The sequence below is a fragment of the Dipodomys merriami genome, unplaced genomic scaffold, assembly GCF_024711535.1.
Source record: "Dipodomys merriami isolate MVZ:Mamm:240054 unplaced genomic scaffold, mDipMer1.0.p SCAF_33, whole genome shotgun sequence".
In the NCBI taxonomy this organism is placed as follows: Eukaryota; Metazoa; Chordata; class Mammalia; order Rodentia; family Heteromyidae; genus Dipodomys; species Dipodomys merriami.
This window is the reverse complement of record NW_027204826.1, coordinates 5,113,347-5,125,606: the sequence shown is the minus strand read 5'-3', so window position 1 is coordinate 5,125,606 and position 12,260 is coordinate 5,113,347. Positions and strand designations below refer to the sequence as shown.

Genomic DNA, 12,260 nt, shown 5'->3' with positions numbered 1-12,260 from the left:
AAGAAAGAAAGAAAGAAAGAGAGAGAGAGAGAGAGAGGGAGGGAAAGAGGGAGAGGAGGGAGGGAAGGAGGGACGGAGGGAGGGAGGGAGGGAGGGAAAGAAGGAGGGAGGGAGGGAGGGAAGTTCACAAGACTCATCTCAATCTGTGTCTGGGTGTGGTGGCACCTACTGTCATCTGGGCCACGGGGAAGCACAGGGCCAGGCGCAGTGGGCTGTGCCAACCATTAGCAACAACAGAGGCTGGTGGCCCAGTTCATGCCTAGCAAGCACCCTGAATTCAATTCCCGGTACCACCAAAAAATAAAAATTAAAAAACGAACTAGGCTTCAGGCCCTTCTCCCAGGGCTTCTGCTTCAGCAGGCCCGGGGCCGAGCCTAGGGCTCTGCATTTCCAACAGGTCCCCAGGTGAGCTCAGGGCTGCAGGCTGACTGCACCTGGAGCGGCTCCTTCACTCCACACTGCCTCCTCAGGATCCATCGTGACGGGACACCGCCCAGCTGCCAGCAGCTTAGGACAGCCCTGGCCCAAATGGGGTACACTGAGGCCTGTGTCCCACCAGGCTCATCAGGGCCTCTGGACACCAGACCACACCCCTGGGTGTTTTATGGTTTATTCACTTGACAGGAAGCAGGCATTGGTCCTGGGGGGTGGGGAGGGGTAGGTGCCATGCTTTGGGCTAAGTATTGGCCACTGAACCTAAGAATCTTGGGAAACCAGAGCAGGGCCTACCACAGACAGACTCAGGCCAGCCACGGACAGACTCATACCTCAAGGAGTGTCTGTACCTCACACTCACTCGGAAGAGTCGCCATGCCAGACGGCCTGAGTGACAGATGTATAAATTCCGAGGTCTCCTGCCGAGCCCCTCCCTCCCCCATGTCAGAACCCTGGAAAGCAAGGCTGGTTTGATATCTAGACGCTGGCCCGGCTCCGCTCCTGGCCACCATGGAAGCCGCGTGTGTTGTCAGGGCCTCGGGGCAGCCTCAGCACCCCCACAGGCAAGCCGTCGGCCGTCTGGATCCTCCTGGAGAGTAGGGGACTGGCTCCTGGGCTCTTCTCTGGTGTGGGTGCTGCCATCTCGGCCTGGCGGCGCCTGCGCACCCAGGGGCTGCCCGAGGGGGTGATGCTGCTGTCAGAGGAGTAATCGGCGCCCTTGCGGCCGCCCTCGGGGCTCATGCTGGCCTGCAGTCTGCCCTCCTCAGCCAGGGGTGACTTTCTGGAAACACCCTTGCGCTGGGCGGAGGGGCTGCTCCAGGGGCTGGAGCACGGGGAGGCGTTGGGGCTCAGGAAGAGGCTCTGGTGGCTCGAGGGGCTGAGCTTGGCCACCACAGGCCTCCGGCCAGCCATGGGGGACGGGGGGCTGCTCTCGGGGTCTGAGGAGCTGTTGGCAGAGGACTCATCGCCTGCGTACTGAAGCTCTTCCACCCTCTTGTTGGGGGACTTGTGGAGGAAGGTGTTGGAAGGGGCCTCATCACCGGGGTTCCTGTCTCTGAGGACCTTCTTTTTGGGCGGCTTCGTGCCAATCAGGATGGCCTTCATGCCGTCCTGGCCCTCTGTGCTCATGAACTCGTGGGCCTTGATGGCCGCCTCCACCTCCTCGAACTCCACGATGGCGCACTCCTGGGTGCCCACCTGGCTGTAGCGGCTGCCAATCCTCCGGATGTCCGGGGGCAGGTCTCTTCCGGGCTTGAGGATCCGCACAGACGAGAGGACCCCGAAAGTCCCGAAGACCCTGAGGAGGTGCTCCATGACCCTCTCCTGCAGCCGTCCATTCTTCTGGGGAGCGGCTGAGGCCCAGGGTGTGGGGGACAGGTGCAGGTCGTACACCAGCAGCATCTTGCTGGGGAGGCTCTCGTTGGGAAAGAGTGGGACTGGGGTGGTCCTTCGCACCTTGCGGTGGTCCTCATTCAACTCCAGGGTCCCTGAGAACTGTAGAGCATGCGCCGTGGTCCTCCAGTCCCGAGTGAGGTGCTTCACCTGTGGAAGGCAAAGTAAGGCTGATGCACCCATGGCCTGCCTCCCTCAGCCCTGTGACACCAGAATCCAGCCATACCAGGTTCCTGAAGGCAGGGATAGCACACCAGGGCACCCAACGTAAGTCCTGAAGATTATCCCCCCCACCCTCTTCCTGCCTCACCAGATTCATCCATGACACAGATCTGTTAACAGTGCCCACCGCATCCAGCTGCCATCCACACCCAAATCCACATCCAATTTGCTCTATCAAATTTGGAACAGTAGCCAGGCACTGCCATCCCAGCTACTCAGGAGGCTGAGATCTGAGGATTGTGGTTCGAAGCCAGCCCGGACAGGAAAGTCCATGGGACCCTAATCTCCAATGAACCAGCAAAAAAGCTGGAAGTGGAGGTTGTGGCGCAAGTGGTAGAGTACCAACCTTGAGCAAAAGCTTGGGACAATGCCCAAGCCCAGAGTTCAAGCCCCAGGACCGGGGGGGGGGGGTGGGGGAGGAACAAAACTGAAATGGTGCCTGGCTCTCAGCAAATAGCCCATAAAACGATGTGTATCCTTCCTTCCTGGGAGATTTCACTATTCTGCATCTCAGCATCTGACACAGAAGCTTCCAGAAGGTCATCTGACGTCTCTGTACCATCGTCTGTGAATCATGATTTTCAACCCAACCTGGCCTCATCCTTGCCCCAGGGTGGAGATGGAAACTACGCGTGGAGCGAGCATGCGGCACAGAAATGGAGGTGATTTCTAGAACCTGTTCAATGACTCAGCCTGGAGAGATGGTGGAGGGGCGGGGCAGAAGCCAGGATGGTGAAGTCCCAGAGTCCTCCTCGGGCTGGGCTGGAACCCCAGGAGCCGGCCCTGACCCTCAACCAGGGGCGGCAGCAAGGCCAGCAGTGTGGTACCCATGGGGGAGTTGCCCACACAGGGACCCTGGCAGCAGGAATTGGCCATGGGCAGGACTGAAGGGGAGAAGGCAGTCACTTAGGGGCAAGGAGAGGGTGAAGATGGCGGCTGAGAGCCTGGGAGCAGGCAAGGACTCTCCAGGTGGGTCTGTCGAGCCCAAAGTCGGCACTGCCCCTGCTCAACTTGGGAGGGAAGGTCAGGCTACCTAAGGAGGGCTGCAGAAGTCTGAGCAAGTGCACAGTCCCCCCCAGGAGCAGGGGCAAGGATGGCCTGGGGTCCCCCAGAAGCAACCATGATGGGCTGCAGAGGCTGGGTGTCCAGGTACCACCAGGGCAAAGCAGCAGGGAGCTAAAACTTTGTAAGAGTTTAGAAACTGCCCAGTTCCAAGGAGCGAACCCAGGATGTGCTGACTCCACTGGCAGAGACTGGGGGAGGGAGCGGGGCTTTTCCCTGTAAGCACTTGGCTTCCCATTTCCAGGAATGAAATATCTGCTTCCTTCTCCTGGACCTTGACAACTCCTATTCATTCTCCAGGAGCCTTTCCCAACATCACCACCTCTGGGAAGGCCTTAGTTCTCCCATTTGGCGGCTCTCAGAAGAACTGGCTGTGTCTAAGTGTCAGACTGTGTCTGGTCACACTGAGAGCAAGGCCACACAGGCCTGCAGTGTGCTCGAGGAATGAATAGAAGGAAGACAGAGCGGATGGGGCCAGGCAGAGCTGAACTTGGGGTGCTTCCCTTCCCTGCTCACTGACCAGGTTCAGGGCCCTTGGCCAGGACCCACGGCTACGCAGCCCGTTATGCAACAGGCTGTCAGTAAGCACACATCCCCAAGGAGACAGACTTGTGTTCCACCCATCTCTCCCTCCCTCACCCCCCTCTCCTGGCCAAACACACAGGAGCCCGGCTTCCTTCTCGTAGCTTGCTGGATCACATTCTTTGGAGTGTGTTGTTTGTTTTTGTTATTTTGGTCTTGTGCTTGTTAGGCAGCAGCTCTACCACTCGAACCATGCCCCCCCTCCAGCCTTTTTTGCTTTAGCTTTTTATTTTTGTTTATTTCCTGGTACAATTCTCACTTTTTGTCCAGGCTTGCACCACAATCCTTGTACCTGGGCCTCCCAAATACCTGGGACCAAGTTAGAAGGCAGCACCCTGGACTTCTCATTGAGATGGGGGTTTCCCTAACTTTTTGCCTGGGTTGACTTTGAACTGTGATCCTCCTATCTCTCCCTCCCAAATAACCGGGATTACAGGCATAAACTACCATGCCCTGCTGCATGTGTTGAATAATGACCCTTAAACTTGTTTTTTTTTTTTTCATCAGTCCTCAGATTAATAAAAAAAAAATAATTGCTAGTCACCAAGGCTTCAAAGGAATTTGACAGATGTCTAAGGCCACAAGCCCGAGCTCCCCAGAGACCCGGACAGGGCTCTGCAAGGCTGGCCTCACCTTCTTGAAGGAGGTGAGCAGCTTGACGCTCACGAAGCCCAGCTTGTTCCTCCGCACGTGCTTCAGCAGGAAGGCGTCCTTCTCCAAGTTCTCGTCCGAGAAGTAGAACTCGATCTGCTCCACCAGTTTCCGCACCAGCTCCTGGTCTGGGGGCTTCCACGCCTCCTCCAGATCCTCACCCTCATTCTCGCCCCCACTCGTTGTGGTACCACTGAGGCCGAGGAGACAGAGGGTTATAGTGGGGGTGTCCGGACCAGGTCCCCCCCCCAAATTCCCATGCTGAAGTTCCAGCCCCCTGGAGCTGGGAGAGCCACCCCGAGTAGGGCTAGGCTCCCTACGGATGTGGAGGGCGAGGGGGGGTGAGATTGTGGAGGAGGGTGCACCCCTAATCTGATCTATGGAGAGATGATGCCAGATGAAGGCTGGAGGCCAGGGGGAGGAGCCGGTGCCTTCCCAAGCCCTGGAGGGAATGTGGCGCTGGCCACGTGTGGCTCAGCGTGGACTGGATACCACGTTCTTCGCTTGTTCCTGGTGGCCCCCAGACACCATGTCACACCCCCGGCTGTCCCCACCCCTCCATGCAGGGGTGGAGGGCTTTGAGAACACCACCACCCTCCACAGCCACGCGTGGCACCATCCCTCCTTCCCACACCCCGGCCGCTGATGCCTGTGGATATTTCCACACTGAGCCCCAACACCAAGCTGGTGGGGACAGGGCCTGCCCTCGGAGTTACTGTCCATGGGGGTCTATAGTTTACACGGAGTAAGGGGAGACTCCTGTAGAACACCCACACTTACAAATGGGGGGAGAGGGAGACCAAGGGGCAGTGAAGGTGTGTGAGGGGAGAACAGGTCACCCACAGTGACAGTGGGGAGACAATGGCGAGCTGGATGCCTGTAATCCCGGCTATTCCTATTGCTTTGCTCCCCACAGGCACGCAGGGGGCTGGGCCTGGTTTTAGGGCACGCAGGCAGGAAGCCATCGCTGGTGCCCAGCTTCAAGTCCCAATCCACACACCCATCTCCACTGCCCTCCAGCCCTCTAACGCGTTTCTGTGTGTGTCAAGCTACGGTGCACACAGATCATTAAGCACCTGAGCCCTCACGTGAGGGGGAGCCACTGGTAGCACTTAGGGGGCATCCACAAGGCTCCAGGCTCCATGCCTGGCACTGAGAAACCAAACAAAACCAGACGTCTCTCTGCTGTGGCAGCAGGTGCATCCTTGGTCATGGAGAAAGATCTTGGACACTATTCTGGTGTCACCAGCCGCAATGGCCCACTGGGTCTGACCTATCTATCAGGCCACGACCTTGCTTTCTGACCCTGCAGTTCTGGCATATTCCACATGCCCTGCAGAAAGGCTACACCTGGTGGCTGGTTCTGCAGTTCTCAACAATGGCTGGGAGAGAAGAGACATCTACACCCCTCAGCTCCATATGCACAGATAAATAAACCGGTGAATGTCATTAGGAATCAAGATTTTTTTTCACTGTAAAAATAAATAAAAGGACTACCCCACAAAAGCACAAGTTGTAATGGGAAGCTGGAAATTGGAAGTGACCATATATATATATATATAATTTTCAAAACAATCACAGCCCTGTAGCAATGGGCTCTTTTATTCTGGAGTCTGGTGTCTGAATACTTTCTTGTGATCACTCAAAAAATCACAAGTCCTGTGGCAAAGACCAGACTCTGTGGCTGCAGTAGGAAAAGTACAAATTAAGCCCAGGGTGTGAGCACCCGGAAACAAGAGATGAACACATCCCCCAAGGGTGGACCAAAGTCACCCTGAAGGGACTCCCAAACTCCACTGTGGGCTAAAATAACATGTGTGACTAATTCTGAAAAAGGAGAATAAATGCAAATCCACGAAGGGGAATGGGCATTCAAGCCCAGAGCAGCCCATTGCTGAAAGTATCCAACATGACCACTCTCCAACCTCTCCTCTCCGCCCCCACCTCCCTCCCTCCCTTCCTCCTTTAGTTACTTTTAGCAAATAATCTTGAGTTGATGCCTTGTGCATCCTGGACTGTGATCCTCTTATTGACACTTCTGCATAAGTGGAAAGGCAAGTACACACCACCAATACCAGCCTTTTTATTAGTTGAGATGACGTCTCAAGAACTTTTTGCCTGGATTGGCCTAGAACCACAATCCTCCTAATCTCTGCCTCCCCCAAGAATCTGGGATTATAAAAGGAAGCCACTACACATGCCTGGCAAAGCTTTCTATCTTTCTTTTCTTTTTATCTTTTTTTTTTTTTTGCAGAAGAATGCTAGCCAATCAATGTCCAAAGACTGAGAAAAGGAGAAAAATCTTCAATTTGTAAGCCTCAGTTAAGTCACTGAATCAGGTAAGACTCCAAAGGATGCTAGAGCCCTGAGACAAAAGGATTATTGATGGGAAAACAATCTCACAAAGATAGGTAACACACCACCTACTGGAACCCAATTTGGAAGAAATAGGAAATCTAAATGTACCAATAACAACCAGAGGGATTAAACTGGCAATCAAAAATTGCTTGTCATAGAAAGGAAAGCCCAGAACCTGCTGAGTTCTACCAGACATTTTTCCCCCTGGTTGTGGGGCTTGAACTCTGGGCTTGGGTGCTATCCCTCAGCTCTTCAACTCAGCTTGAGCCACAGTACCTCTTCCAGTTTTCTGGTGGTTTATTGGAGAGAAGAGTCTCACGGACTTTCCTGCTCAGGCTGGCTTTGAACTGTGATCGCCAGATCTCAGCTTCCTGAGTAGCTAGGATTATAGGCATGAGTCACCGGTGCCCGGCTCTACCAGACATTTGAAGGACAACAATGCCATGCCTTTTCAAGCTTCTGAAAAGCTCATGAGGAAAGCAATAGAAAAGCAAGGCAAAATGCCAGCAATCCGAACTGGACAGCACCTTAGAAGGATTACTAGCCAAGTGTGGCGCTTCACACCTATAGTCCCAGCTACTTGGGAAACTGAGGCAGGAGGATCACTTGAGCTCGGTTCAGGACCAGCCTGGCCAACCACGAGATCCCATCATTTATAATGACAGAATAAACAAACAAACAAAACCAAGATGCTCATTCACCATGATCAAGTGGGATTTGTTTTTGGAACTCGAGATGATTCAACGCATGCAAATCAATATTCAAACCAACACATCAAATTAACAGCATGGAGAGCCCACAGCCTATTCAGTAATTACAAAAGGAAAGCCATACCTGTGGGGAGGAGAAATCTCCATAATCTAGCAGGCAAACTTAGTGTCACTAATGAGGTAATGCCATATAAATGCCAGAGCATGGATGCAAGGTGTCCTTGCCCAAATACTTAATCCTGATTGAATCAAACGCATAGCCATCACTTCCAGGAAGTACGAAGTGAACAGGAGTTGTTCCAGGACACCATAGAGACATCACCTTGCCAACCCAAAATGCAAGACACTCAAGATGGCTGACCTCATGTATCAGAAACAGCAAAGCATTAGAAGAAAACCAGAGAAGTAGGTAGGAATATTCCAGATGAAAAGCCTGCACAGAGACGTAACCAGCAAGCCTTCAGCCTGGATTGATGGGTTCTGCTTTGGGGGACAGGGAGGGAGTTTACAAGAATCAGTTGACGCATGGAGGAGGTGAGGGAGGGGACTGGCACTAGAGGATGTCAGAGGTAACTGGGGCATTAAACTCCTCCTCCAGAAGGCGGCAACAGACATATCTTACATGGAAGGACGCTCATAAGAATTGTACCTGCCAGGCACCGGTGGTTTATGACTTTAATCCCAATTACTCAGGAGGCTGAGATCTGAGGATCGTGGTCAAAGCCAGCCCAGGTAAGCAAGTTCAGGGGACTCCTATCTCTAATGAACCACCAGAAAACCAGAAATGGCGCTGTGGCTCAAGTGGTAGAGTACTAGTCTTGAGCATAAAGAGCTCAGGGACAGAGTCCAGGCTCCGAGTTCAAGCCTCAGTATCTGTGTGCTCGCATGCACATGCACGCACACAAACACACACACACACACACACACACACACACACACACACACACAAACGTGCATGCACGAGCACTGTTCTTAGGATTTAAATCCAACTTACATACTACTTTCTTACCCTAAAACTTAGCCCCACTTGCAGGAAGAGCAAAGCTGACCTATCTACTCATCCAACAAATACAGCAAAATAATGACCTCCAGTAAATGTAGATGGCTGTATAAGAATGCTTGTTCACCATTCTGTCCAATTTTATGTGTAGAAATTTCCATGAGAAAAGGCATGAGTGAAAGGAAAGGCTTTCAGTGAGGGAGAAGTGGAGAGAAGTCTAGTGAGCATTCAGCAGTGAGCACTCAGCAGTGAGCACTTGGTAGTGAGCACTCAGAAGGTACAAAAGCTTCCCATATTGCTCACCCATTGCTCATGCTCCTGCTGTAAGCCAGGTGCCATGTGCAGAAGAGCAGGAGATGGACAAGAAGGGCCTTTTGCACATGGTGAAGTGGCTTCACAGAGCGCCCACAGCTGCCTGGAAGGAGTCACTTTAGAATCAAGCTGAGGTGAGTGCTAGGACTCAACGCCCATACTGCAGAGCAGGACACCCATGCCTGAGGAGTAGGCACTGATGAAGAAGAGGATGCCCTGGTGCTCAGGGAACTGGATGGACAGTACTGTGTGCTCAGGGGATTGGGCAGACAGGACCCTGGGGGCATGAACTACAACACACAGGGAGCTCAGCATTGGCAGAGCACTGCTACTACAAATTCAGGAATTGGTGGAGGGCGAAGCTGCTGCCTGGCTAGGCTGGGCTCGAACCGGGGACAGAGCTTCTCCTGTTCCTGGCTCTGGCTCCTGCTCTGTGAGCTCCTTGGCCTTGAAAGCCCCAGGGATATTCAGGAATCAAGCCTTGCCGTACCAGGAAGCACTTGACACCCGGCCCTCACCAAGCCCAGGCCACTGCATAGATAAAGCACTACTCTGGCATTGGAATGAAGGCTCTGAATTTAGAGTGGAGCTGCCCATCACCTCCACACTCAGTACCCCAGGAGTTGACCATCACCTCCACATTCAGTACCCCAGGGACTGACCATCACCTCCACATTCAGTACCCAGAAACTGACCATCACCTCCACATTCAGTACCCAGAAACTGACCATCACCTCCACACTAAGTACCCAGGAAGCTGTCCATCACCTCCACACTCAGTACCTAGGGAGCTGTCCATCACTTCCATACTTTGTACCCAGGGAGCCATCCATGACCTCCTCATTCAGTAACCAATGAGCCATCTGTCACCTCCAAATGCAGTATGGAACAGAACCACATAGTCAGTTGATAACAGATCTACCCTGCGAGGTCTCCCGCAGCACTGTGGTGCTGGCCTTAGCCCCTGCAGGAGGTGTCTCCGCTGGTCTGCCCTAAATCTCTGGCTTCCATAGTCTCGACCTTCTTGACTGTGGAATGGCCCGAGCCCGGGTTGAGGATCCAGCCTTGGAAATAAAGTGCTCCTGAAGAACCAGGGGGACAAAACACCAACCTGAAAGGCCTATGCCCAGTGGGGACAGCCTAAGGCATCTGGCTAGGACAAGGCTCAGGGCCAAGGGCCCTACCGACTTCCAAGTGCCCAGTGTGGAGCAGGGAAACAATGAAGGCACAGATTCAGTGGGGAACTGGTGATTCCGGGGATGGGGTGGGGTGGGAAAGCAGCCAGGACATCTCTACAGGGACCAGAGCCCTGTCCATCACCAGCACACATCTCCGTGGGGATCAGAGCCCTGTCCATCACCGGTGCACTCCCCCATGGGGACCAGAGCCCCGTCCATCACCAGCACACATCCCCGTAGGGACTAGAGCCCTGTCCATCACTAGTTCACACCCCCATGAGGTCCAGAGCCCTATCCATCACCAGTTTACATCTCCATGGGGTCCAGAGCCCCATCTATCACTAGTTTACATCTCCATGGGGACCAGCCCTGTCCATCACCAGTCCACGCCCCCATGGAGACCAGAGCCCCATCCATCATCAATCCATCCTACAGGGATCAGAGCCCTGTCCCTCACCAGTTATCCCAAAAGCCCCACCTCCAAGGGCTACAGGCCTGTGCAGGGAGCAGATAGGAGGTCTGTCATGCTAGTATGATCCAGGGGACCCCATGAGGACTGTGGATAGGCTTGGGGCTTAGAGGATGGGGTCAGGGTGGGGGATGGGGTTGGGGCTCTAGGGATTAGGTCAGGGATAGGGCCTAGGGATGTGGCCTGGGGATGGAGTTAGGGATGGGGCCCAGGGATGGGGTCAGGGAAGGGGTTGGGGATGGTGTTGGGGATGGAGTCAGGGATGGGATCCAGGGATGGAGTTGGGGATGGGGTCCAGGAATGGAGTGGGAGAAGGGGTTCAGGGGGGGGTCTGGGGACAGGGTCCGGGGATGGGGTCGGGGATGGACTCCACGGATGGGGCTGGGGATGGGGCTGGAGATGGGGTCCAGGATAGGTCTGGGAACGGGGTTGGGATGGAGTCAGGAATGGGGTCCAAGATAGGGTCAGGGATGGAGTCGGAGATGGGGTCCGGGGATGAGATCAGGGATGGAGTCGGGTTTGGGGTCCGGGATGGGGTCCAGGGACGGGGTCGGGGATAGGGTCAGGAATGGAGTCGGGGATGGGGTCTGGGGATGGGGTCCGAGGATAGAATCGGGGATGGAGTTGGGGATGGGATTAGGGATGGGGTCTGGGGATGGAGTCGGGGATGGGGTTGGGGATGGTGTCAGGATGGAGTCAGGGACGGGGTTGGGGATGGGGTTAGGGAGGGGTCCAGGGATGGGGTCGGGGATGATGTTGGGGGTGGATTCAGGGATGGGATCCAGGGATGGAGTTGGGGATGGGGTCCAGGAATGGAGTCGGAGACGGGGTCCAGGGAGGGGTCTGGGGACAGGGTCCGGGGATGGGGTCGGGGATGGACTCCACGGATGGGGCTGGGGCTGGGGCAGGGTTGGAGATGGGGTCCAGGATAGGTCTGGGAACGGGGTTGGGATGGAGTCAGGAATGGGGTCCAAGATAGAGTCAGGGATGGAGTCGGAGATGGGGTCCAGGGATGAGATCAGGGATGGGATCAGGGATGGAGTCGGGTTTGGGGTACGGGATGGGGTTAGGGATGGGGTCGGGGATAGGGTCAGGAATGGAGTCGGGGAAGGGGTCTGGGGATGGGGTCCGAAGATAGAATCGGGGATGGAGCTGGGGATGGGATTAGGGATGGGGTCCGGGGATGGAGTCAGGGATGGAGTTGAGGATGGATTCGGAGGATGGGGTCCCGGATGGGGTTAGGGATGGGGTCGGGGAAGGGGTCAGGGATGGGGTCCGGGATGGAGCCGGGGATGGGGTTGGGGATGGTGTCGGGATGGAGCCAGGGGCAGGGTTGGGGATGGGGTTAGGGAGGGGTCCAGGGATGGTGTCGGGGATGGAGTCAGGGACGGGGCTGGGGATGGGGTTGGGGAAGGGCCCGGGGATGGGGCTGGGGACAGGTTAGGGATGTCCAGGGATGGGGTCGGGACAGGGCTGGGGCTGGGGCCCGGGGATGGACTAGCGGGCCCGGCCTCGCCCCGCGGTGATCGCACCCCGCCCGCACCTGTGCCCGCGGCTGGGCTCCTCCTCTCCCGCGCTGCCCCAGCCGGGGCTCAGGTACCGGGCCCGGCCGCCCGCGTCGCGCAGCTCCGCCCCCAGATCCTCGTCCTCGTCCTCAGCCTCCTGGATGGCGACGCGGATCTGCACGGGTGTCTCGGGGCCCGGCAGCGCCTCCGCGCCGGGTTGGGCCATGGTTCGCGGGCACGCGGGGACTGCGGCACCGCCCGGGACCCACGCCGCCAGGCCCGGCCAGCGGGGCGGCGGCGGCGGCGGCGGCGGCGGCGGCGGCGGCGACTGCAGGGAGCGCGGGGGCGGCGCGAGCGCAGGGCGGCGGGGCCCGGCGCGGGGAG

At 56.0% G+C, this 12,260-nt stretch overlaps 1 protein-coding gene across 1 annotated transcript; it reads right to left on the bottom strand.

The window, feature by feature from the left end:
- Nucleotides 1-596: 596 nt before the first annotated feature.
- Larp6 (La ribonucleoprotein 6, translational regulator) lies at nt 597-12,167 on the bottom strand. Its single transcript, XM_070042988.1, has 3 exons — nt 11,915-12,167; nt 4,327-4,537; nt 597-1,977 (listed from the first exon to the last, which is right to left on the bottom strand). Exons 1-3 carry the CDS (start codon nt 12,100-12,102, stop codon nt 913-915), a joined length of 1,464 nt encoding a protein of 487 aa, XP_069899089.1. The 5' UTR covers nt 12,103-12,167; the 3' UTR covers nt 597-912.
- Between the last annotated feature and the right edge of the window lie 93 nt (nt 12,168-12,260).